At 36.8% G+C, this 25,993-nt stretch overlaps 2 protein-coding genes and 1 long non-coding RNA gene across 12 annotated transcripts in view; all 3 read left to right on the top strand.

Moving 5' to 3' along the window:
- The window catches only part of LOC126912134 (uncharacterized), a 43,678-nt gene extending 35,614 nt beyond the window's left edge, over positions 1 to 8,064 (top strand). The window contains exon 2 of the long non-coding RNA XR_007706778.1: positions 7,947 to 8,064. This is a non-coding gene — a long non-coding RNA (uncharacterized LOC126912134). The remainder of the gene's footprint in view (positions 1 to 7,946) is intronic.
- Positions 87 to 8,956, top strand: LOC118279616 (uncharacterized). 3 transcript variants are annotated; one of them, XM_050702747.1, is made up of 7 exons: positions 87 to 504; positions 3,544 to 3,661; positions 4,130 to 4,270; positions 5,396 to 6,226; positions 6,775 to 6,920; positions 7,367 to 7,550; positions 7,869 to 8,956. In XM_050702747.1, exons 1-6 carry the CDS (start codon positions 363 to 365, stop codon positions 7,411 to 7,413), a joined length of 1,425 nt encoding a protein of 474 aa, XP_050558704.1. In that variant the 5' UTR covers positions 87 to 362; the 3' UTR covers positions 7,414 to 7,550; positions 7,869 to 8,956. The 3 variants fall into 3 exon arrangements, with proteins under 3 accessions (XP_050558704.1, XP_050558706.1, XP_050558705.1); XM_050702749.1 differs by having other exon boundaries at positions 7,764 to 7,907; XM_050702748.1 differs by lacking the exon at positions 7,869 to 8,956 and adding an exon at positions 7,659 to 7,784.
- A 2,812-nt stretch (positions 8,957 to 11,768) lies between these two features.
- The window catches only part of LOC118279618 (protein quiver), a 28,298-nt gene continuing 14,073 nt past the window's right edge, over positions 11,769 to 25,993 (top strand). The window contains exons 1-4 of one of the 8 annotated variants that reach the window (XM_035599265.2): positions 11,769 to 11,935; positions 13,139 to 13,240; positions 22,225 to 22,284; positions 23,219 to 23,266. In XM_035599265.2, the coding sequence (XP_035455158.1) occupies positions 13,216 to 13,240; positions 22,225 to 22,284; positions 23,219 to 23,266 (133 nt within the window). In that variant the 5' untranslated portion in view covers positions 11,769 to 11,935; positions 13,139 to 13,215. Of the gene's footprint in view, positions 11,997 to 12,253; positions 13,241 to 22,224; positions 22,285 to 23,218; positions 23,267 to 25,993 lie in introns of those variants that run through there. The other 7 variants (XM_035599261.2, XM_035599264.2, XM_035599262.2 and 4 more) reach the window with 7 other exon arrangements.

Here is a 25,993-nt window from a genome sequence, read left to right as displayed (position 1 = left end):
ATATGCTATCTCTATCACACAACACCAATATGTATGCACTTATTCTTTCGCACACAATATATGATTCAAACACTTAATGTTTATAATTATGTGTGACTGGAACGCAAACGTCAAACAATATTTCGGATCCCGGAAGAGAATCAAAGCAAAAGATTATAATATGAATTTATTATTTATTAAAATTACAAACTAAATTAGGCAAAAGTGAAATAATCTTCAAGCTTTAAAGTGACATTTGTCTTAAGTATTTTGAATACACAACAGGAAATTAATGAACAAAAACACTTTGTGAAGAATGTAAACAGGGAAAAATTTGACGATTTATGTATTGTATTAATCAGTGCAAATTATTATAGTTAAAAATGGTTGAACCGGCGAAACCTTTTGCCTGTACGTTGCCAGATTGCGGCATGACGTTCACAAATGAGGATCACTTACACGTTCATACAAAAAAGCACGATATGGTATTATCTTTGGGAATGGAACAAAAAGCAGCGTTCGTTGGTGAGTCTTTGTGATAAACCTCTTTGGTAACTAGCCTCTTTGATAAATAGATCCTAGAGTAAAGATTTTGTCTAGTGTTATGGTATGGGTGTGTTTACAAACACATTGCACCCAGGCCCTAAACAAGAATTGTGTATCACACAAAGAATTAATTCTTAGGGGAATCACCAGTCACAGCGCTAACCATACAAGCTTATTGTTAACATTATGTTAATAATTTCAATCCCATATTTAACATACTGTAGGTTAACAAATCTAACATCATTGCTAGGTCCTGTCTGCGGCTTCTACTGCATTCCCGCAGGATTAAAAGCCTATGTGTAATTCCAGACCATAATCTACCTTTGTTCTAAATTTCATCCCAATTGCTTCAGCCGTTTTGACGAACATACATACTAACTTATGCATTAATAGTATTAGTATACTACTAAACAAAGTTTGAAACTTTCTGATTAACAAGCTGTAGATCTACATAGAACAGATGACTATTTTTTAATTTAATGTTGGCCTTGACTTAAAACATTTAAAATTTTCTTTGCAAAACAAATAGTTTCGAAGATACAGTGTAGTCCGTTTAGTACGACTTCGCATATAGCAACCAACCGTTTTTAGCGACGAAAGTTTAGGCATTTGTTTGGTTTTAGTATAAACTTGCATAAATAGACATTCGTTTATTACGACTCCGCTTACAACAACCATCCGCTTTTAACGACCGAATTTCACACATAATTGTCCGGTTACAACGACACAACGACGAGAGTTGCCGTGTTTACAAATAATTCATAGAGAAGAATGTAATAAATGAATAGCTATCTCAGCTATCGCCCCGCGCGACGCCTCTGATTGGAAATTGACTGTTTATTTTATGGCAGTATGAATTTGTAGGTAATTTCAAGTGACGCGATAAAACGCGAATAAAACCCGAAAACAAACAAAAATTACAGACATTTTGCATTAAATTTAAAGTTGTTAGATTAGATTTACACTTACATATAAGAAAGCGGTACATTATGTACGTACATTACACATCCTTATATAATTTGAATAATTTATAAATAACTATTTTGATTAAAATGAGTTTTTTTTATCTGTTCATCACCTAAACGGGCATTTAACTGTAATATCTGTAATATAAAAACAAACTTTTTTCTGTTCGTTTAATACGACTTCGGTTAGTACGACGTAATGTCACCGGTCCCTTGGCAGTCGTTATAACCGGATTCTACTGTATATTGATTTGAAATATCGTGTGACGTCACTTCTAGATATATTTTATTTGTTCAATAGTTTCAGTGTGTTTAACAGACAAACATCCAAACAAACTATCTATATGGTATTCCAGTATTTATTACGTCTATAATGTACACATAAATTGGAAAATACAGTATCTAGTCATTATGGACCCTATCGGGCACAGCCAATATTAAAATTCGTAGGAGAGAGGGGAGTACTTTTTATTTTGAGAATGCGGGCAGAGTCACTAACATAAGCTTGTATGTATATTTATTTACATATCATATCATCAGATCTTTTAATTATTTTTTTTATAATATTTTATTGATGACTCATATTTCTTTGATATTCAACTTTATATTATCAATTTAAATGATTAGATATGTCGAAGTAACCCACTGCTGTCTGGTGGCCATCTATATTTGCTTATGACATAATAATGATAACATAACATCACACTTTTTAATATTGAGTGGGTAGGCACTGCATAATAGGGTAGATGACCAATTTTTATTGAATGTAGACATTTGACTAGTAAAACATTAGACTCGTATTTTTTATTTTCTTACGGAAACAAATACTATTTGATAAATATGATTTCGAAGATATATTGATTTGAAATATCGTGTCATGTCACGATTTATTACATTTTATAGAATGACATGATGACGAACAACCTCCCACTTCTAAACTTAACACCCTATTATCTAAGTAGTTCTTTATTATATATAAAAGCATGCCCAATATTTTTTAATTAACTACCAAACTGATGGACTGATTACATTTTTAATTTTCATAACCTGTCTATTGCCCTATTCTTTGTGTAATCCACAATTTCTTGTTAGGGGTTTGGATCCCATATGCGTGTCAATTAAAATGTTAATGCTTTTCAACCAAGCAACATTGGATGCGTGACGTGTTACACATAACGTTGCTCAATATGTTACATGCAACTTGTTGGATGTCGCCAGAGAGACTATTGTTGCGCGACACGCTTACAATTGGGCAACATTCGCAACATACTTTTTTATTTTTTTATGGAATAAGCCGACTAACGAGCAGACGGTTCACCTGATGGTAAGCAATCGCCGCCACCCATGGACACTAATGCGTTGTCGGCCTTTTGGGGGTTAGGAATTTAAGGCTTGTTGAGGAGTTGGGAATTGGGAAGGGGGGTAATTTTATTGTGCTCCGGTAACCTCACTCACACAACGTAACCGTTGTTTCACGTCGGTTTTCTGCTCAACAAATTATAAGTCGCACGTCATGTTACGCGATACCTGTTGCGCAACGTTGCTGCACAAGTTACACGTTACGCGTCAATTGTTGCTTAACCCGTGGTGTATCGCAGATCCACGCGAGACACAATGTGTTTTCTATTGGGTCTCATATAGGGTGACTGGTAATTAGTGAACGATATTTAAACAATCGATTGTACTCATGATTACTAGCAACTTTCCCATAGAAACTTTTCTTGTATACTCATTACTTTTATTTTTATCACAATAACAAAATAACAAAATTTCGTGCGCACGTACTTTCATATGATCAACTGTTAACACCGAAGTGCCCGCGCCCGCGTTTTCGAAAGACTAGTAGGTATTTCGGAACTTTACACGCTAATGACATTTTGTTGCATACAAAAAGTTTCTTTGGGAAAGTTGTTTGTAATCACGTGTTTCAATATCCTTAACTAATTACCAGTTACCTACTCTCTATATGAGAGGTTAATAGGGGATGTAACCAAGCAATCGCAACTGCCTCCGATATATAAATCATTACAATGTATCTGACTATTGGTTCCAGCTGATCAGACGCCCACTCCAACACGTTTCATCAGGAACTGCGAAGAGGTGGGCCTCTTCCAGGATCTGCAGAATGTCAACCCGTTTGATGAGGGCTTCAAGAGGGCTATGGAGGCGAAGTAAGTCTTGATATCTAGGTCCTTTTTTTGAGGAGGGAAAATCATCCAATTACTTCTTCCGCCTTTGGCGAGGCGAGAGGGAGTGTCAGACTCTTACTGAGTAAAAACCACCCCGTTCCTACTCCTGCTTTTCGAGCCGGAGCTCCGGTTGACCGCTAGGTAGTCCGCAGCTAAGGGTCGGCATTAGCTCTGCTGAGTGGTCTGATGGCTCTTTGAGGCGCGTGCGGGACGAGACGTGCCGTGCACACGGCTCTGGTTCTGGGCAGGCGGCGAGTTAGCATATCCGCACTTACGGTGGTCGGATACAGCCCTGATCAAATATCTGAAAAGACGGACAGATTACGTAAACTGAGGAATGATGTGAATAAAAAGCTCAATAATATTTCAAGATCTCTTGCTCTGCGGTTGTACTTATAGTCATTCGATCGAAACAGTTACTGAGAATAATGATTTTTCTTTTCCCTCCAGACACGGTATTCTCTCCCTGGAGAGTGCGCTTGCGTCCTCCTCAGACGAGCTCCACACTCCTCAGATGGTGTTCCCCACCATAGACGGAGACTCCGCCCTCTATAGCACCACAAACAATCAGAGAAATATTACTATTAGTCGGTAAGTATTACTTAAATAACCTATGGAGTTTCTTGCTCGTTCTTCTCTATAGGAATCTACACTTTGGAACGAGCAAATGGAGCAACTAGAGGACTGACCGACAGACAGACATTTTGTTTTAATATTGTAATATTTGCTTTGACGTTCAAAAGTGCCTTCCTTTTTGAATTAATCTTCCATTTTGTCTTTTTGACTTGATTCATGATAAATACGATATCAAATGGTTGCAAGTTCGATTATTGCTGTGAGGAGAGGCCTTTGGTCAGCTGTGGCCGCTTATAGGCTCTTGATAAATGATATTTATTTTTGCAAATAGGTTGCAATGTAACTCTTTTACACGTCAATCTCTTTTATTTATTTATTTTGTTTATTATTATAAGGCACGTCAACAGAATAAACACCAACATTAAAGAAAGACAAGATGAAGACACAAGATCATGTGCTTATGCCAATTATAGACATGCACCACATTCACAGTATTAACACAGCAAGATGTCATAAATAATAATATAAACTAGTGGTCGCCTAGTGGTCGAAATTCGACCATATACGATTTAATTTACAATACCACTTAACATACGTTCAAGGATAATTTTTATTTAACTCAAACTCAAACAAACTCTTTTATTTAAACTCTATTCATATGACACGTGAGAATATCATCGCAATGTCTATCGATTTTGACGTTTTGTCAAGTACGATCAGATACTATGCATATGTGTGTAATGTTTTATTTATTGATTTAATGTACTTTATAAGCATTATTTTTGAAAAATATTAACGTTCCGCAATTCTCCTACACATAAACTATAAGTGTACCAAATTTTATGCTCCAACGTCCGCGCTATTTTCGTAAAAAGCGGTCCAAATTTTTTGCATCACGTATTAATATATAGATACAGTGGAATTAACAATATTTTGTACTTAAGTCTAATAGGAACTATAAAATTAAAAAATATTTTTAAAAATATCTTATATAACTAGATGAGGCCGGCATTTCCTATTGGACTACTCTGAGAAGAAATGCCGAAATAAACTCAGAGGTCATAGTCTCTTTTAAAGTCCAGACAAAATCAATTAAAGATGTGATGATGAATAACACTAAAACACCATCAATTTCCGCAGCTCATCAAGCGACGAATCGGGTGCAGTGAAAGAATTTGAAAGAACAACAATTTCCAAACTAACAAACGAAGTGACGACTATTAGCAGGATTGTGGGCAAAGCAGAAGAGAAAATAGACGAAAGAAATAAAGATAATAACATTAGGAAAGACTCAGTTTCTTACACGACAAATAACGTCATCAAAATCAGCAATATGGTTCGAAAAGATAGCATAGAAAAGAATCCGGTACAAACTTTAATATATGAAGACACAGTGATACACGATAGCAATATTTTGTCAAAGGATTTCGCGGAAAAAGTCCCAGATGTTCCTCCGATCATGAGTCAAAAATCCTTAGATTTCATAGTGGATAGCTTAAACAACGATTTTGAGGATACAGCTAAGAAAAAGACAAAAAATGAAAGCGAAGATTATGAAGTTATTATAAAACTACCAGGAGGTAAGCAAGTCAAAATGAGGGCAGTCGAAGAGATTGAGAAAGAGAGAGAGAAAGTGTCTACGAAGGAGATTTTGAAGAAAGCTATCACTGAGAAAGTAGAATCGAAAAAAACGCCGCCTAAAACTAATGCGGTCAGTTTAATACCAGTCAGTAACGTCCCTATAGTGCCCGGTACTTTCATCCCTATCACATTTGTTCCTCAAATTCAACAGAAAGTGCCAATAACACCTATCAATGTTGATATCAAGAAGCCAGTGAAAAGAAAGGTGCGGTTTGATAAAAGTGAGACTGGGAAAGAAGGGACCGTTCCTACGGAGAAGAGTGTTAGTAATAAGAAGAATAGTTGTCCTAAGGACCTTGATAGTCGGTCGGCTGCTTCCAGAAGATATAGGTAAGGCATTTTTTGTTATATGTATACAGCGTGTAACAAAATACCCATATACATCAAGAAGCACTGAAGAATACAGGTTGAATAGGATCTCTAACAAAGTTTCAGCTTAAAATACGTTAAAAAAATTGATACCAAATACTTGGTATCGCATGGTTCTTAATTTTAAATCATACAAACGTGTCACACACGTTGTATAAAGTCATACAATGTAACACCCACTTTTCACCAGTTATTACCAAAGTACAGTTTTTTAATGGTATAAGCCGGTAAACGTGCAAACGGATCACCTGATGGTAAGCAATCGCAGCCCATGGACACCCGAAACACCAAAGGCGTTCGAAATGCGTTGCCGGCCTTTTGGGGGTTAGGAATTTAGGGGTTGTTGGGGAATCGGGGATTTTTAATTGGGCGTCCGATAACCTCACTCACACAACGCAAGCATTGTTTCACGTCGGTTTTCACCTCGGTCATGGTATCACTCCGGTCGAGTCGACCCAGTAGTGTCCAGCATGGCTCTTCTAATCTTATAAATGTAATATTATTTTCAGGGCGCGTTTAAAAGAAACATGGATGCAACAAGCGCAAGAGAACGAAAGACTTAGAGAAATGAATGAAAAACTCACAGCGGAGAGGGATGTATTGAAAACTGTGATCTTAGAACATTTGAAGAAATGCCACGATTCTAATGACTTGAGTGAGTACACAATTCTTTGTAAGAGTTACATTTTTTGCTCGCCAGATGGTGCTCGTGTAGGGTGACTGGTAATTAGTGAACGATAGTTAAACACGTGGTTGTACTCATGGTTACAAACAACTTTCCCAAAGAAACTTTTTTTGTATATTCATTAGTTTTATTTTTATCACAATTAGAATACAACTAAATTTCGTTCGCGCTCGTGCTTTCGTATGATCAGCTATTAGCAACTAAAGTTCCAAAATACCTACTTAGTCTAGTAGTACTTATTAGTCTTCCCATAACGCGACTGCAGGCGTCCCGCGTGCGAAATTTTGTTATTTGAGAGCCGGCCCAACTGTGCCGAAGCATGGCTCTCCCACACCGATTTGATTAATTACAGTTTTTGTATTTTTTTATTTGGTGTGTGTTTCATAATATTAACATGTATATTTATTTTCTTTCAGAAAACGTATTGGAGAACTTGAAAAGTACAGGAACAACGTTACAATAATTCTGCCTACCCTACATTCACTGGTTTAATAGTCGTCATGAGCTAATGTTCACATGTAAACAGCAGCTCATGTAGTGTAGATGTCCAGTCAACAAGGATGTAGCGAGGTTGACTGTCCAGGCGACACACGTACTTAGGTATCGTCATGAGCTAATGTTCACATGTAAACAGTGACTCATGTAGTGTAGATGTCCAGTCAACAAGGATGTAGCGAGGTTGACTGTCCAAGCGACACACGTACTTAGGTATCGTCATGAGCTAATGTTCACATGTAAACAGCAGCTCATGTAGTGTAGATGTCCAGTCAACAAGGATGTAGCGTAGACTGTCCAGGCGACACGCGTACTTAGGTATCGTCATGAGCTAATGTTCACATGTAAACAGCAGCTCATGTAGTGTAGATGTCCAGTCAACAAGGATGCAGCGTAGACTGTCCAGGCGACACACGTACTTAGGTATCGTCATGAGCTAATGTTCACATGTAAACAGCAGCTCATGTAGTGTAGATGTCCAGTCAACAAGGATGTAGCGAGGTTCACTACAGGTGAAGCTCTACCTACCCTTTTATTAAAAAAACTTGATATTGTTTTAAAATGACTACCTAAAATAGCAACTGCCCATGACATACACAATTCAAATTTTGACCGCCATGTCGAATGGTATCAAATTCCCAATTCAACTGTGTTCGAAATGATTTTTACATTTGTGAGCTGTCTATTTCTTTCTTTTTATCTATCTCTCTCTTTCTAAAAACTTCATCTACTTTCAAAAGTCAAAATTATTTATTTCAAATAGACTGGGAAAGCTCTTTTGAACGTCAAAGCAAATTTTATAATATAAAAAAATACAGTCTGTCGGTCAGTCTAGTGAAGTTATTGATTGCACGGTATGGTGCGTTGGCTGTTGGTAACCTGCCTTATAATGTGTAGTGGGTTTGATTCACACTGAGTAACTATTTGTTATCCAGAAATTGTTGATTCATGTCAGTCAAGTCTATTTGAACTTGTATGTTTTCAAACGCACCCACGACACAGGAGAAAATCCTAGGCAAGGGTTTATCAAATAAACAAAATTAGTAATTGATTTGACCGAGGAAAATATTAGAACCGATTTGACGTATATTTTTTATGAAACATGTCAATTAAGTTAACAGTTACTTATCAGCCATTTCGATACTTGCCATAAGGTACAGTTTCTTTGTAAAATGCAGTATTTTAATTATTATGTTATCGGTTTACTCACGTAACTGTTTGACGGGGAACTCGACTAGATTTATCATTTATCTTGGCTTGAAACTAGTCGAGTTCCTTGTCAAACAAATACGTGAGTAAACCGATAACATAATAATTAATTTAGTATGTCTCACGAAAATTATGATAAAATTAAATGCAGTATTTTCCCAATGAATTGACTCAAATAATTTATTAAAATGAAATATTGTTGTTGAGATTTTTATTACATTGTTGTGACATGATACTATTGTGAAATATTTAAATTAATTTATTTTTGTAAGTAAGCAATAAATCAAGTTTAATTTTTTAAACTGTTGTTTTCTTTTGTATTTGTTCTTTTTCTATTTATTAAGAAAGAAATCGATTGCCAAGTCGTAAGCTTTATTAAGAGGTTAAAAAAATTGCATACTACAATTCTATTAATTGCGAACTTTTTAGAACAAAAATGAACCCATAAATAAATAGGCTTTAATATGAAATTATAAATAAAATGTTATTTCAAGTAATTTCATTAGTAAATAATAAAACCTACGGCCGAAGATTAAACGAAACTTCGCATTCGAGAACCGGAGTAGCCCTGCAGTTCTATCGTCAATGTTGAGACTCAATTACATTTACATCAATTAAGTATTACATTTCAGAGGTAAGCCAGAAGATACAGAGACAAACATTGTAAAAAAATATAATTTTGGTGTATGTATCGTACGTAAATTCTTAATTATTAAAAAAAGGATCGGTTTATATTGACGAATTATTTTTAACCTTCTAGTACCGACGTCCAATTTCAGTTACATAAGTACCGACGTGAGGTCTGCCAGACACCAGACTTTTATTATGGAAATCTTTGATGTTTATTAATATATCATATAAATATATCTGTTTATGTGTTGTATATGTATTTAGCTATTATATAAATTAAACAAAAAAGTAAAGTATAACCATTCATTACTAATATTAAATTTTTTTATTGCAGGCGCACATTTTTTGAACGAAAAAAGTTACTTTTATCTTGTTGACTACTATGATTCAACAAACAATATATATTTTCTGAAAGTCTTTTTTTCTTAAAGATCAATAATCATATAAATAAAAAAACATTATACTTTACACATAATCAACAAATATCGTAAAAATCGCAAGGCACCAAATTGGAGGTAACCAGCTACCTTCACAAATACGCTTTGCAGACAGGTTTGCTGCACTATAGGCATACATGCTTCTTACAAGTGTCAAATTTGTACGCAGTCTTGCCCTTCAGTTTTGATGGACAAATGCCATTCTTGTAAAAAAATTCATAGTTTTTATTTTGGAGGGTTATTTTATAAATTATCTATTTGAGAGAAACACTTTTATTTGCCCTAATACTTGCCCGTTTCAAGCTCGAAGTACTTGACTTGACTTATAAATATATTTGTATAGGTCATATTTGTACCTGACTGGAATTAAAAGAAAAAAACTTTAAAATTGGGTAAAAGTCCTATTCAAAAAAAGTTACATAAGTACAGACGAGTGGTCTGTCAGACCACTCGAAATTTTCAGTAAGGCATAACTCACCGAAATGACGAACGCTGATGCAGCAATTTTCCATGAACGCTCCTGGTCGACTAACTAAAGGGTAGACAGACTCACAGGGTGATAAGTCCACTCTAACATATGTACCTAGATTTTCGTAAGCATCAAGGTGTCTGTCAGACCACGCGTCGGTACTTAAAGGTTAAATATTATAATTATAATATTTCAATTATAATTATGAGAAACCATCCCTTTTACGACATCACAATTCCTTCCGAAATACAGCGCCCCCTTACGTTCGTCCCCGTAACTAACGAACACACTCCCAAACGCCATTGACACTTTGACAGTGAAAATGGCGGGAATTTTTCCCTTCACAATGGCGAGAGTATTTCGAATTTCCACCAATAGATGGCGTTATTACTATTAAGCTGAAAAACTTTCGCTTTTCCAAGAATTCGTACTACAACGATGTATTCTTCTTTACGTTACGCCTAGTTATAGTATTTTTGTAAATATATTTGTATCTAGATATTGAATATTTCTTAGGCCTATGTCTCTTTGAAAACGATATTCGGAATTGTAATCGTAATCTTTGTGCTATTATTTGCTATTTAATACAGTTATTTAGCGTACAAAATTGCGTAAAATGATTAATTCTGCTTATAGTATGTTCGAAATTATTAAGAAATAATGAGATTTTCTCTAATTTTTAGCTTAAGACACTTGTTTTCTCGTCTAGTCTAGAAAATAAAATGATATAATTTTGATTAATCCAATTATTTCGCTTTTTATTTTAAAAGCGGTTTTGATATTGGAGGAAAATTAGTCAAAATTAATATCAAGATGTTATTCTCTTTGTTTTATGTTATAAATCCCTAAAACGCGAGCATTTCTCGTTTTCCGCATAGCAGTAATACAGAACCAATGCCGGAGTGACTGGGTTGTCAGTTAACAAATTTTACCCAGTTTCGGGGTAAAATTAATTATTTCGCTGACTTGTTTTTTTAGACGTGTTACTGTTTTGCAGAAAATATGTCTTTCAGGTTACATAATTTAATAATATTTCTACATGGGTTAAAAATGTCACAAGGAAATATTTTATCTGGGAATAATTTAATAGCGGTTGTATATTTCTCATATAACACAGAAAAATGCAAATACTGCACTATTATACCATAGCACATTAACCTTTGTTTACTTTCTCGCTCTAGACTCTCTTTAGAGTGTTTTAAAATTATCAGCGTTTGCTTTAATGTTATTTTAAGCGTGATCTATTCTAATACTAACATAAAGCTATTTCAAAAATAGCTCTAAAGACCACTGCATCGCGATCATTAAGGGAATTGCTTGTTCAAGGTTCGAACGAAACGATACAGCACCAACTCTATCCTGAATTAATTATTTAATCATAATGCGGCAAAACAACGCTTCACGTACATTTCTGCTACTAAAAACCACATGAAAAATGTACCAAATCGTTCCAAATACGTTGAAAAGGACACAATTATGTCACTAAACCGCGTATTTTTCGCAAAATTGTTACAATTTCGATGCAGACCTACTTACCTAGTACATTTTGATCGCGTTGCGTAACTTTGTGTTTAGTCTGGCAGCCCCGCCAGTGAGCCGCCGCGCGCTGTCTAGTCGGCGTGTCCGTCACCCTCGTAAAATGGGATTAAAATCGCTGCATACACGCAAAATAACGTTATAAAAGAAAAATAAGAACAAAACAATATATTTAATTATGATTAAACCATATTTATAACACAAGTTGTGTAGGTAACAGTGAATTAGTGTTTATTTTTTCACGTTAAACGTATATCATAATGTTAATTGGTAGGTAAAAAATTATTAATTAATATATTTGTTGAATATTCTGTTAAGACACACCAAAATTCCTTGTGAAAAATTATATTTATCTGTTTTTTTCACCTTTGTTGACACTATATTTTTGGTTTTATATTCGTGGTTGCAAAGGTAATAGAAACGAGTGCATACAAAGTCAGTTTCAATGTGGTAATGTGATAAATAAAAATGAATTATGAAACAGTGTTTTCGGTAAATAATAATCGTGGAATGTAGCGGTACGTAAAATCAATAATGTGCGCGCATTGTGCCGCGTGCTGTCGTTAGAATTTTTTACGTTAAACACACTAATGTCACAATGGTAATAGCTACTGCGGCAAAATACGCATTTCAACAATAAATTCTTAGTATACAACCCAATAAATAAAATTGTATGAAGCTTTATGGCCACAGTCTTACGTAAATAACGGAATTTAACGATATTAAAACTCTGCAGTGGTTGTAAATCACGAAAGCACGTACAATGATAATAAATTACAACAGTTCCCGCCAATTTATTGTTAAAATTTAGATTTTTTCAAATGAATTAGTGGCGTTCCGTAATGAGAATTAGAAATAAACTTAAATTGTTCTCTAGTTGTTTCTGTATCCAATAGATGGCGCTCGTATATTTACAAGTGATTCTCTAGAACCGGGATTTAGCTTTTCATTAATTACGCTTCTTCTAAGTAGTTTTTCGTAAGTTTTTATTTAACATAATGCGTTATTTACACAGACAAACACAAGAACTAATCTTAAAACATATAAGGTTAAATAATTCACAATATCAGGCACTGTAAGAATTTAGCGCACTTTAAAAACAGTTTTCGAAAAGCATTATCATAAAAAAATATTCGATAACAACACACCGCTGTGTTAAATTAAGGTTCCAATTAAAATGTCGTGTTAGTACCTACAGACCGAGCTAATTTACTAAATAGGTACCTAACTTATCGTAATTATAACACATATAGTATATTATAACTTTATCATATTATTTTATCTTATTTATGCACGTATTTGTGTGGCCTTTCCCCCGATATTCAGTTCAATACATTTCTTGGTTTAAAACATACATATTCTGTTTTATATTCGCATCTAGTTAATATAGTAATAATATAATTAAATTTAAGTAAATATCAAAGTGGAAATGACAAGGAGATTAAGCTGAAATTCAGTTAGCAAGAAGGAAGGAAGAAATTGGGAAAAAATGCGCTGGATATTTCCTGTACCAGGTGAGATGTGATTTGTTACCTTATAATAATATTACATTAAGATTCAAATTGTTCAACGGGCCTCTGCGAGTTGGCTTCGGCCCCTCGTACGCCTTCCAAAGGTCCGGGACCCTGTGGTCCCATGATATGTAAAGAACAAACATAATAATATTAATAAAGTCTGTGTTTACTGATGGGTATAACCTGGGTGTCTTCAAAGCCCAAGTGAATAGATTGCTTATGGGCAGACGTGCTCCACCGTAGGCCGCATCATCACTTACCATCAGGCGAGATAGCGGCCAAACGTCGGCCCATTAAACATAAAAAATTAAAAGCCTTTATTTTCGAACTTTTGACAAGTTTTCACATTAAAAATAAGTTAAAACAGAGTCTACATTAATTTACAATAGGTATCTCAGTTCGGTGTGCCTTAGGGCAAAGGCCTCCTCCAACTCTTTCCTTTATTACCTTACCATTATTTTTTTCATCAGCACTTTTCTTAACATAATATAGAGACCAGATTGGCGATATATTAAAGAAGGGCCAAATTAAAAGTACCTTTAACCGACGAGCATGCATGAAAAGTCTGATGACTGTTGATGAAGCGAAAGAGGTGTGTAAGATTCGTAGCAATTGGCGTTCCATTGTCTCTGCCTACCCCCATGAGACGGGCGTGAGGTTATGTATGTTTTTCGTAATTACTAATTCGTGGGTTTTAGTAAAATTCTATCAAATAATTTTATTTAACAAATTTTGGGAAAAAAGGATCGATTTACTAGACTAGGTTAAAACTACAACCCTTAAAAAAATCGAATCACTATCGAATTAAATTGCTAATAGTATTGTCAAAAAATATCATTTTATGAAACAGCCGAGGCCAGTACTTCGAGGCTTTATGAATCTCACGATTAACCGGAGCGAGGGCGTCATAGACAAAGAGACATGAGAGACATGGATTGTTTAAAAGTGATGTGAAAGGAAAGGAAATGAACGACATCACATTCTGATAGGCGCGAATGGAAGAGGACGTCTCATTGTTAATCTCAGTGACGAGTGACTTGGTTTTTTTATGGTATAAGCCGGTAAATAAGCTAACGTATCGCCTGATGGTAAGCAATCGCCGTCGCCCGAACAAGTGCGTTGCCGGCCTTTTGGAAGTTAGGAATTTAAGGGTGGTTGGGAAATCGGGGACACGATTTCACGTCGGTTTTCCTCCCACACTTAAAATATTTTTAGGCTAAATTAGAAAGCCTAGATTGATTACATTGAAATGTAAATAAAATTCAAATCTCTGGGTACCTCGGAGTTTTAAAATCGTGAAGTTATAATTATAAATTGAAAAAAAAGAAACTAAAACACTCATAAATCCTTTTTTATTTAATAATTTTTTAAACTATTTTGACACTATTGTCGGCGTTACCAATTTATAATAAAAATTACCCCGAAAAATATTTATGCATAAATTGAGTAAAACTTTTAACTGTGTCGTTAGTGGAGTGTCCAGGGTTCGTAAGCGTTTTTGCCGGGCATCAGAGGCAGATTCAATTCCTGGGTCGGGCAAAAAAAAACTAAAAATTTCTATGTATTTTTTTAATTCTCTGTAACAAAAAAAAACTAGAAATATTTCTATATATTTTTTTAATTCTCGGTAACAGCACGAAAAATTGTTATCGCTATTATTTATATGAGACTTATACATTAAAAAAAAAACGTTGACCCACACTATGATTTTGTCCTGTGTCGTGGGTGCGTTTTCAAACATGACACCCAAACCTGAAACAACAATTTGTGGATCACACAAAGAGTTGCTCTATTCGGGAATCAAAACTACTACACACTTCGTGGCAGCCGCGCCAACAAGCCGTGCAGTCAATGTACCTCTACCTACCTCTCCAAAAAACCTACTAAAAACTAACCTAAAACAAATAAATCAACAGCGTCCCCCTATACAAAGAAAATCTCACTAACGGTAAAATGAGATGAATAGAAACTCAGGGGGCGAATAGAATTTTTTTTTAGGATTATTAGTTTGATTTCATGTTTTTGGTTTAAATAGAGCATTTTTGGTTTTTTTTTGGAATTAATAAAAAATATTTAAATAGTGTAAACAGTTCTAAATTACGTGAAAACACAACAAATTGTTGTTCCTATTCACCCCTGATTTATTTCTATTCACCCCGTTTTACGGTAACTAAAGTCTTGCATAAGCTGACCGCTCCATTTCTACACCTTAAGAAGTGACAGCTTGACCCGACCCTAGCGACCTCTGCCGTGTAGTGTCAACATGCACGGAAATAGATGGAAGACAATGAACGCGGCTGAAATACACTATTTGTAGACTACGTAGACTATTTTTGTAACTTGGAGTGTGTTGAATAGTAGTTTAACTATGTGTAGTGTAGATAGAATATGTGTTACTATTGTTAGTCTTGTCGTGGGTGTCGGATACCCGATTAACATTTTTTTATGAAACAAGCTGGTTGTCAACATGCACGGAAATAGATGGTAGACAACGAACGCGGCTGAAATACACTATTTGTAGACTACGTAGACTATTTTTGTAACTTGGAGTGTGTTGAATAGTAGTTTACCTGTGTGAAGTGTAGATAGAATATGTGTGTTACTATTGTTAGTCTTGTCGTGGGTGTCGGATACCCGATTAACACACATTGTGTTTTTTAAGCCGGTAAACGAGCAGACGGATCACCTGATGGTAAGCAATCGCCGCCGCTCATGGACACATGAAACACCAGAGGCATTACAAGTGCGTTGCCGGCCTTTTAGGGGTTAGGAATTTAAGGGTTGTTGGCAATCGGGGATTGGAAAGATTGGGAAGGAGGGAATTGGGCCTCCGGTAACCTCACTCACACAACGAAACACAACGCAAACGTTGTTTCACGTCGGTTTTCTGTGAGGCCGTGGTATCACTCCGGTCGAGCCTGGCTCTCCCACACTTGAAACTTGTGTGGCGGCAAACGGCAGCTACCTGGATGTTCCTATTCAATCTATAACCCTTAATTGTTACAATAATGTTCCCTGTTCCTACGTATTGTAAATGCTACAAAGACAGGTGTCAGTCCGTTGGTGGTTGAAACCAAACAGGTGGGTACTACTTGTTGGAGTTCAAATGTGTACGACCTATCTTAAAAATCGATTTCAAACTTTATTTAAGGTTTTTTGGTAAGCAATCACCGCCGCCCATAATCACGAAACGTCAGACGCGTTACAAGTGCGTTGCCAGCTTTTTAGGGGTTAGGCATTTAAGGGTTTGGTACGGGTTCGGGTTAAATTCGGGATTGGGAAGAGTGTTAATTGGGCCTCCGGTAACCTCACTCACACAACAAAACACAACGTAAGCAACGCAAATTTAAAAATAGAAAAGAAACCATTGATAAATATTTTGTGTAAACCAAGAATCAAACCCAACCAACGAGCCAGTCTCAAAGGGAAAAGTTTTACAAGTGCATTGTGCATACATTGTTAAGTTTGGCCCACACGGGATATGAATCATTGACCGCAAAGTCAGCGACAGTAGGCGGTTGAGAATTGCATTTAATGCACTTATAAATTGAACATGTCCGGTAATCTTATGCGATTTAATATAGTTCCTTTTAAACAAAAGATGTAGACAGGGAAGTGCATTATCCTCAGGATTTTGTCCTGTGTCGTGGGTGTGTATGTGAACTTGTATGTTTGTTTACAAACCACGATTGATATACCACGAGCCATGTTTCGGCACTGCTGGCCCAGTTAGACCAGGGTGATACCACGGCTTAACAGAAAACCGACGTGAATCAAAGCGTTCGTTGTGTGAGTGAGGTTACCGAAGACCCAATTACCCCTTCCCAATCCCCAATTCCCCAACAACTCTTAAATTCCCAACCCCCAAAAGGCCAGCAACGCACTTGGGTGCCCATAGGCGGCGGTGATTGCTTACCATCAGGTGATCCGTCAGCTCGTTTACCGGCTTATACCATAAAAAAACCTAAAGCTCGAACAGGGATTTAAAACGTAAATAAAATCTACAAGAAGTACGGTAAACTATGTAGAATCATAAATCTACGCATGTTGCCCACTACATTGAAGTTTACGATACATTAAAAGCCTGAAAAATACTTTTATATTAGTTTACAGGTTTTTAATGACGAGATTGATAGAGAGCAGACTTGTAAACTCCCTTTGTATCGTCGAAATAGCTGTTTAATTAGTTTTCATACTAGTTATATTTATTTTTAGCGTAAAAGAGCCATGCTTTGGTACGGTTGGGACGGCTCGACCAGACTGATAGTACGGCCTCACAGAAAACCAAAGCGTTGTGTTCCACAGCGTGAGTGAGGTGACATTTTTTTAAGAGGGGAAAATAGTCCAATGACATTTTTCGCCTAGGGCAAGGCGAGAGGGAGTGTCAGACACTTACTGACTAAAAATCAACCCCCTTCTTACTCCTGCTTTTTGAGCCAGAGTACCGGTAAACCTGCTAGGTAGTCTGCAGCTCCGATTCGGGCTTCAGCCCTACTGGGCCTCATCTGTGGTGGAGAGTGATGTGACCGAAGGCCCCATTCTCCTCCCCAGTCCCCAAATCCTCAAAAGACCGGTAACGCACTAGTAACTTCTCTGGTGTTGTGGGTGCAGTGCCGGCGTTAGGGGGGCGACATGGGCCGATGGCCCAGGGCGACAAAGTCTGGGGGTCGCCAATAAAATGAAAAACTACTACTAACACTTGATATTGCTTCCCTCAAGTGGGCGCCACAATATTTTCGCCCGGGGTGTCATTGGCCCCTACGCCGGCACTGTGTGGGTGTCCATGGGCGGCGTTAATTGCTCACCATCAAGTGATCCTTCTGCTCGTTTGCTGCCCTACGTAATAAAAAAATATGAAATAAAAGTTATTTTTTAAAACAGGGAACCGCTTTCTTATGTTTGCGATCCTCAATTTTTTGAATCGGGTAATATACCTAAAACCTTTTAAACTGCACTGAAAAACGCATCAAAATGAGAACCTCCTTTTTTCGAAGTCGGTTAAATACCCAACACTGATTTTAAAAATATAGCCACACACCAGATTTTTCTCACAACAATTCTCGTTTGTCCTTGTTCAGTCTTTAAAAATCTATCAGCGCGACCAATCCCATCACAATAGGCTCAGCGGTTTGACCGTGACAACTGACAGACGGACAAACAGTTTGATTTGTATGTAATTGGACAATGGCAACACTGTTCGTCACTTATGTCATTTGTACGTCATATTAGACGCAAAGACTTGTTGTTGACGTAAAGACAGTCAGTTGAATTCAGTTGTTTTAATATTATTGTCATAATTATGCCGGGCACAATTCCAGATTCCGTATAATTTATTAACTAGCGACGCTTGAGCAGTTTCATCCGCTCTGCTCGTCTGATCGTAGTGTGATGTTTAATAACCTGTAGCCTTCCTCAATAAATGCTTGTTGGATAGTTCCAACACAAAAATAATTATTCAAACCGGATTAGTAGATCTGGAACCGCCGCACCGCATCACCTGCGTTCTTCTACACGACAGTTAACCGACAAGCATGCATGAAAAGACCGATGACTGTTGATGAAGCGAATGAGGTACATAATATCTAAGATTCGTAGCAATTGGTCCATAGTCTCTGCCTACCCCTAAGGGAAACAGGCGTGAGGTTATGTTTTATTTTACTAATCCAAAGACTTTAAATCTCGAAGCACTTTCTCCTTTGATTTTTAAACACTTTCGCGGGCTTTCGTCGCCATTTTGTAATTAAAACGTCACTTTATTATTGACATATGTAAGATGGCGACGTGTCGCGTCCTCGGAGTGTTTCCTTCATAATTAAAGTCCCGCGTGACACCTGCGAAGTGGAGAGTTTGTTTCATGAAGATGAAGGAACTTGCTAGCTTAATATTCATTATATATTACTTTTATGACTATACGATTGACGCAGCCAGAGCCGATTTATTCTTAAGGCTAACTAGGGCGCCAGTTTACAGAGGGCGCCACCCCTACATACACCACTACATACATAATTTTGTAGTCCCATTCCCCCCGTCAACATAAAAAAATGTAAACCGTCTTTGGATGCAACTCTTGGTAAATCGGCTGCTGTGCAACAGATTCGTTTCCTGTTGAAAATATTTGTAGGATCAAAAAAATATTTATTGTTTCTTTTGGGGATTAGAAATTTAAGGGTCGTTGGGGAATCGGGGATTTGGAAGATTGAAGAGGGTTGTCATTGGGCCTCCGGTAACCTCACTCACACAACGCAAGCGTTGTTTCACGTCGGTTTTCTGTGAGGTCGTGGTATCACTCCGGTCGAGCCGGCCCTGCAGTGCCGAAGCATGGCTCTCCCACACTTGTTCCCTTTCTTCCCTCGTTTTGGGTTTGGATACATGATGTGCAACTGAAATTCCCATTTATAATATTATATTTGACTAGAATGAAACACCGATCGTACCTAAACCTAGTTATTAATAAAAGTAAGGAAATAACACGCAACTAACCCACTTTACCCGGACTATCATAAAATGTATAACAGTAAAGGGGATCTTGAATTAATATTTAGTTCTGGCAGAGTCGCCGCTATTGGCACATTAAACACCTATATTTATTCAGCAATGACGTCAAATGTGTACCCACATATGAAACTAGGGATTGTCCATGACTTCGACTGTATTCTGGTCTTTTGAAAATTAGGTTTTAGTATAGTATTTACCAGTAGGAATCTCTCCAAAGTCAAAGTCAAAATTATTTATTTCAAATATTTGAACGCACTTTTGAACGTCAAAGCAAATAGGTATATTAATAATTATTATATGTATAGATAACAATCGCTTCAAGCTTCCTTGTGCGAACTGCTAGGGAGTGGAACTCCTTGCCGGAGTCTGTGTTTCCTGATGGGTATAACCTGGGTGTCTTCAAAGCCCGAGTGAATAGGTTGCTTATGGGCAGACGTGCTCCATCGTAGGCCGCATCATCACTTACCATCAGGTGAGATAGCGGACAACGTCGACCCATTAAATACTTATATACTTAAAAAAATAAAATCAATATCAGTCTTTCGGTCAGTCCTCTAGTTGCTCTATTTGCTCGTTCCAAAGTGTAGATTCCTATGGAGAAGAACGAGCAACAAACTCCATAGGTTACTCTTTTTCAATCAGATTCACAATACAATACTTGGTTACATTGTTTCGATTGCTTCAACTATGTGAGAACAATGTAACACTAAGATTCAGTAAAAGAGATAAATAACCTTGAGGACAACAAAATTAATTATCAGTCCATTCCAAAATCTCTGGGTTGATCGGCGGCGGCGAACTACCCTTGCTCGCCGTCCGCAGGCCCGCACTTACGGTGGCCGGAGATCATCGCGCGATCCCCGACGCCCGGAGTGTCTCCTACGGCGACTGGGATGCAATCCTACTCTACTGTCCTCATTGACTACTTTCTTAAACTTTATGCTTATTATAATACTAAATTACTTTTTCCAATCTTCCATACTTGGCTGCCCGCCATATCCCAACGTTATGCGGTTTGCAATAGCGTCCATATATTATAATATCTACTTAAAGTTGCCATTATATAAAATATATTATGGTTATTATACTACTAATATTATAAATGCGAAAGTTTGTGAGTGTGTGAGTTTGTGCTTTTTTTCTACCTTTTATAAGCCAGAACGGTATATTTGTTACTTCATCACGACAAACGACTGAAGTGATCGGGATGAAAGGATTTGGAAATGATCTGAAATAAGTGTGTGAAATAAGATTTTTTTTAAGGGTGAAAATCATCCAATGACTTCTCCCGCCTTGGGCGAGGTGAGAAGGAGTGTCAGACTCTTACTGACTAAAAACCACCACGTTCCTACTCCTGCTTTTCGAGCCAGAGCCCTGGTAAACTCGCTAGGTAGTCCGCAGCTCTAGATTGGAATAACATATAGACATACTTTTTATCCCACGGAAACACAGTCAAAACCTCTTGTAAAAGCTAGTAATATACGTAGTTTCTTAGATCCCATAAGGTCTGAACTCCCAAAACGACCCGAGTTGAGGTCGCGAGATGGTTCCTTCATAATAAATAACATTTACAACATCACGCCCTCATCCCACGGGGGTTGAGCAGAGGTGTACCACATTTTACGAGTAATATACCTTGCCCCCTGCAATACGGTCAAACTTATGTTTATTCGAATGATCTGATAATAAATTGTGGTATTTTACGAGTTCGGCAGAGTCCCTCTAGTGTCTTTTAGTGGGTTTGAATCCTTGGGTTGTTTTAAAACTTAACTGTATGTATGGTTGGTGTACTGTGTACTCTGGTTTGATTCCCGCTTGGATCTATGACTCATTTATTTAATGTGATCCATTGTTGTTCCTATTGTATATTTAAATCATTCTGTGAAACTGAAGAAATGAAAAACTACACCCACCGAAACAGCCATCCCTAGGTTTTTTTATTGCTGCGAGCTCCGAGGCCCGCACACGCCGGTAAACGAGTAGACGTGTCACCTGATGGTAAGCAATCACCGCCGCCCGCCTCTTGAAACCCTAGAGGCGCTACAAGTGCGTTGCCGGCCGTTTGGGGGCTAGGAATTTAACGGTTGCTGGGTAATGGGGGATTAGGAAGATTTCGAGGGGGAGAATTGGGCCTCCGGTAAACTCACTTACACAACGAAACACAACCCAAGCGTTGTTACTTGTTTCACGTCGGTTTTCTGCTCGGCCGTTGTATCACTCCGATCGAGCCGTCCCAGCAGAGACGAAGCATGGCTCTCCCACACTTGATAGGTATAAATAAATGATTTCCGCATTGAGGAAATTAGTATTAGGTTTTGACCTTGAAATTGTACCCGGGGTGCTGGAAAATAAGTTTCTAATCAAGATGGTCTAAAAGTACTACTAATCTGTAAAGGACTAGAAACTTAAACTTAAACTAGGTGGTGAAAAATGTGTTCCACTCAATCAGCTTGTATTAAAATGTATTAAATCTTAAATTTCTGTTCCAGTTTTGCTGATGTCCTGGTTCGGAGTGGATCAAGTGAAGTCCAACTCGTGTATTCGAACCGGTAATATGTCCATAGACTGCCGGCTGGCGCCCTGTGACCAGTGTTGTGTACCATAGCGTACCCGTTGTTAGCTCTGTGTCGTGTCCACAGCTGCGGAAATATCGATATTTCGTGTCACCTCACTATTTTTGTTGTCGGTTGTCGAGGTTAATAGTTTGGAATAGATTTTTTTTTATTTTATACTCGGTTTTTAAAGTTTAGAAAGCTTGTGATGTGTATTCTTAGTTTTAAAATTAAACTTAAAAAACTATATTTTCTTTCTTTCCTATTTTTTTCGAATAGATATTAGCTGAACCTACATAATAATGTATAAATAATATTTACTATTTCCGTAAACAAAATAAAATATGTATTGTTGAAATTTTTCGTCGTACCTTGACATACAACCGTCAAAACATGCACTAGTGATGGGAAATTATCGATATTTTCGCATCTCGATAAATGTATTGTGTTTGAGTGCCCACGGGAATGCGTGTTTAAATGTTGGAATTGAGGAATGCAATAATTGCATGTCATAATTATTTTTAGTCACAAATCTAGACGAATTAATAAATATTAAAATTTTAAATTTTAACAAAAAAATACACTCAAACATTTTCCATCCTGTGAATAACTGATTTTTAACAGATTATATTATCAAATTATGATTTTAAATTAAAGATGGCCGCTTGACATTGCTGTCAAAAATGACAGTTAGGTATATTTGTTTTTTTTTTTTATATCGTTCATGCCAACCAGTCTACTGACATGAAAAAATCGAGAAAATTGTTTTATTTATTCTTTATTTTAGTTTATATTTATTTTAATTCAGTTATTTACAGGATAAACAAAATCTTTTTACTGTGTAACTCCTTCTATTTAGATAACTGTGTAGTGTTTTTTTGTTTTTCTTATATATTTTTTCTTTTTTACTAATTCAAGCATGGATTTTCAGCATTATGGGCTCTAAGTCTGAGCCCCCTTGTACAAGCCGAATGCCAGAGTAAGTACTAATTACTTTTTATTTTCTTTTTAATAAGAAAAATGATATCTCATGAGCTTTTAGGCTTTTACAGAAATAAAATAAAAAAGCTCATAAAAGCTACGTATATTCGCCAGCTTTTATGCTTACCTACATAAAAATCGATGAAATGTATTATTTTTTTACAAATACAATACTTATTACTGTCTTAGACTGGATTGGCTAAAAAATTGAGCGGAATTCGTTGTTTTGTCACAAAGTAAAATCATAAGTAATGTATACTTCAGCTTATTTTGTTGTACCTATTTTATTTTCCTACTTTTTTCGTTCTGTTACAAGTTTTTTTAAAATGGCAATAAGTAACATTTAACAGCTAATCATTTTAATTAAATAAAATAAAAATGTAAGTAAATAATTATTAGAGAAGTATGTAATATTGGATTATATTTATTATTTTCACATTTATATTTTTCTTTTGTAGTTGTATGAGTGTGTGTAGTTTCAATATTGTATGCTTTTAATGTTTTTCTGTGTTTCTAATGCATTAAACTTTTCATTCTTTTCATGAAATCCTAAATTTTATTCTAATTTCTGTACAAAAACTGTAGTTGGACATTTAATTCGGTTCAATACACAAAAAAAAATATTACTTAGGTCATTATTTTATTTAAAATGATTATTTTCCTATTGTGGTCTAAAAGTAGACATTTTGAACGATATTATTATTAGAAATTGAATCGAACTATCCAACATAATCTTTAGTAGAAGCTTTAAAAATATGTAGCAATCACTAGAATTTAAAAAAAAAAAAAATCTTAAATCCTGTCAAAATCCATTTGGAAAATACTTCAAAAACCGTTTTTCTCAGAAAATTCACTTCTTTCCTGTTTTTTTTTTACCAGTTGAAGACTTCCAAATGGTTAGACAGGTGTGATTCGATATAATGTTAGACAGTTTTCAAAATAAAACTGTTTTAACATCAAAAGCTGATGTTTGTTTTTGTATTTTTGGTGTACCATAGATCTAGTTCAACGGTAAGTATGATTCACTTATTTATTCCATTACCTACGCCCATTGAGTTTTAAACTTATCTTTAAGTAGGGCACACTAGGATTTTGTGTAACAATGTGTCTCAAAAATGGTATCAATTGACATAATTTTAATAACAAAAGACTACATTTTGTACTTTCTAATTTTTGGAACCCTTTGGTCTTAAATATAGCTCCACTTGTTCTATTGAATATACTTTTATAATAACTATCGCGAGACATAGTGAATTAACTAAAATCACGGTTTACAAGACTTACGTATATTAATGAAGCAGTAGGCTGCGCGACGTTGCCGCGTCTGCGCACGCTGCTCATGGTGAAGAGTCCCTCTGTGACTCGAAACTAGTAGAGCTTTTCTCCATTATTGTACGTGTGTAAACCGTGACTTTTAGTTAATTGAATATACTCTACATTGTAAGTAAAATTATCACATTCACTTGCACATTATTCAAATTATACCACAATTCACTTCTAAAACTACACCACACGTCCACAACACATGCTTTATATCAATTAATAGTATTTGACACACATTAGTAGCTTTTAAACTTACTCAAAGACATTCTTCGTTCAGTAATAGTATCCGAGATATTCTTTCCTAGATATTTTTTGAGTGTCGAAAATCATCCAGTGGCTTCTCCGGCCTTGGGTTAGGTGAGAGAGAGTGTCAGACTCACTGACTAAACATCACTCCATTTCTTCTCCTATTGGAAAATCTATGGCCCAATTGGGAAGGGGTATTCCCAATCTTCTCACCTAACTCCCAAAGTGCCGACAACTTTTGGTGTTTCAAGTGTCCATGGGCGGCGGCGATTGCTTACCATCAGGTGTTCCGTCAGTTTGTTAATCGGCTTATACCATAAAAATAATCGACGGCCACAAAAACACCCTATCTCCTTTCAGTTAGAACTGGTGTCGTATTCAGCAGTTAATCTACAAACCACTTGAATCATTGAAGACAGATGATCTAGAGCAAACATACAGAAAAATTCATATAAAACAATATCAAAATCCACACGTCACACAGACATGACATATTTATAAATTCGTGTAATAATAACGTCTGTGTTTCAATCCTATCTGCGTACGTTTTATTTTATAACAGTTGTTTCTATGTGTGTATGTTTGTTTGTTATTTAATTACGCCAAAAGGGGCTAGCTGAATCTGGGCCCCTCAGGGAAGTGATCGGCGACGGCGACCTCTCGCGTCCGGCTTTGGTTCAGGCCATGGTGCGGAGCGAGGGGGACTGGGATGCCGTCTCCTCCTTCTGCGAAGCAGTCATGCTAGTTAAGGAGGAGGCGGGACGCGTGAGGGAACGAACTTCCTCACGCCCCAGCCGACGCGAAAGACACTCCGGGCGTCGGGGATCGCGTGACGATCTCCGGCCACCGTAAGTGCGGGTCTGCGGACGGCGAGCAAGGGTAGCTCGCCGCCCGACCAGAACCAGACCCGTGTGTGCGGCGCGTTGCGTTCCGCGCGCGCCTCAAAGAGCCATCAGACCACCACAGATGGGGCCCAGTAGGGCTGATGCTTAATCCGGAGCTGCGGACAACCTAGCGGGTTTACCGGGGCTCCAGCTCGACAAGCAGGAGTAGGAACGGGGTGGTTTTTAGTCAGTAAGAGTCTGACACTCCCTCTCGCTTTGCCCTGGCGAGAGAAGTCATTGGATGATTTTCCCCCCTGAAAAAAAAAAAAAAA

The sequence above is a fragment of the Spodoptera frugiperda genome, chromosome 22 (assembly GCF_023101765.2).
Source record: "Spodoptera frugiperda isolate SF20-4 chromosome 22, AGI-APGP_CSIRO_Sfru_2.0, whole genome shotgun sequence".
Classification (NCBI taxonomy): Eukaryota; Metazoa; Arthropoda; class Insecta; order Lepidoptera; family Noctuidae; genus Spodoptera; species Spodoptera frugiperda.
The sequence above is the reverse complement of the archived record's forward strand: the minus strand, read 5'-3'. Positions and strand labels throughout refer to the sequence as shown.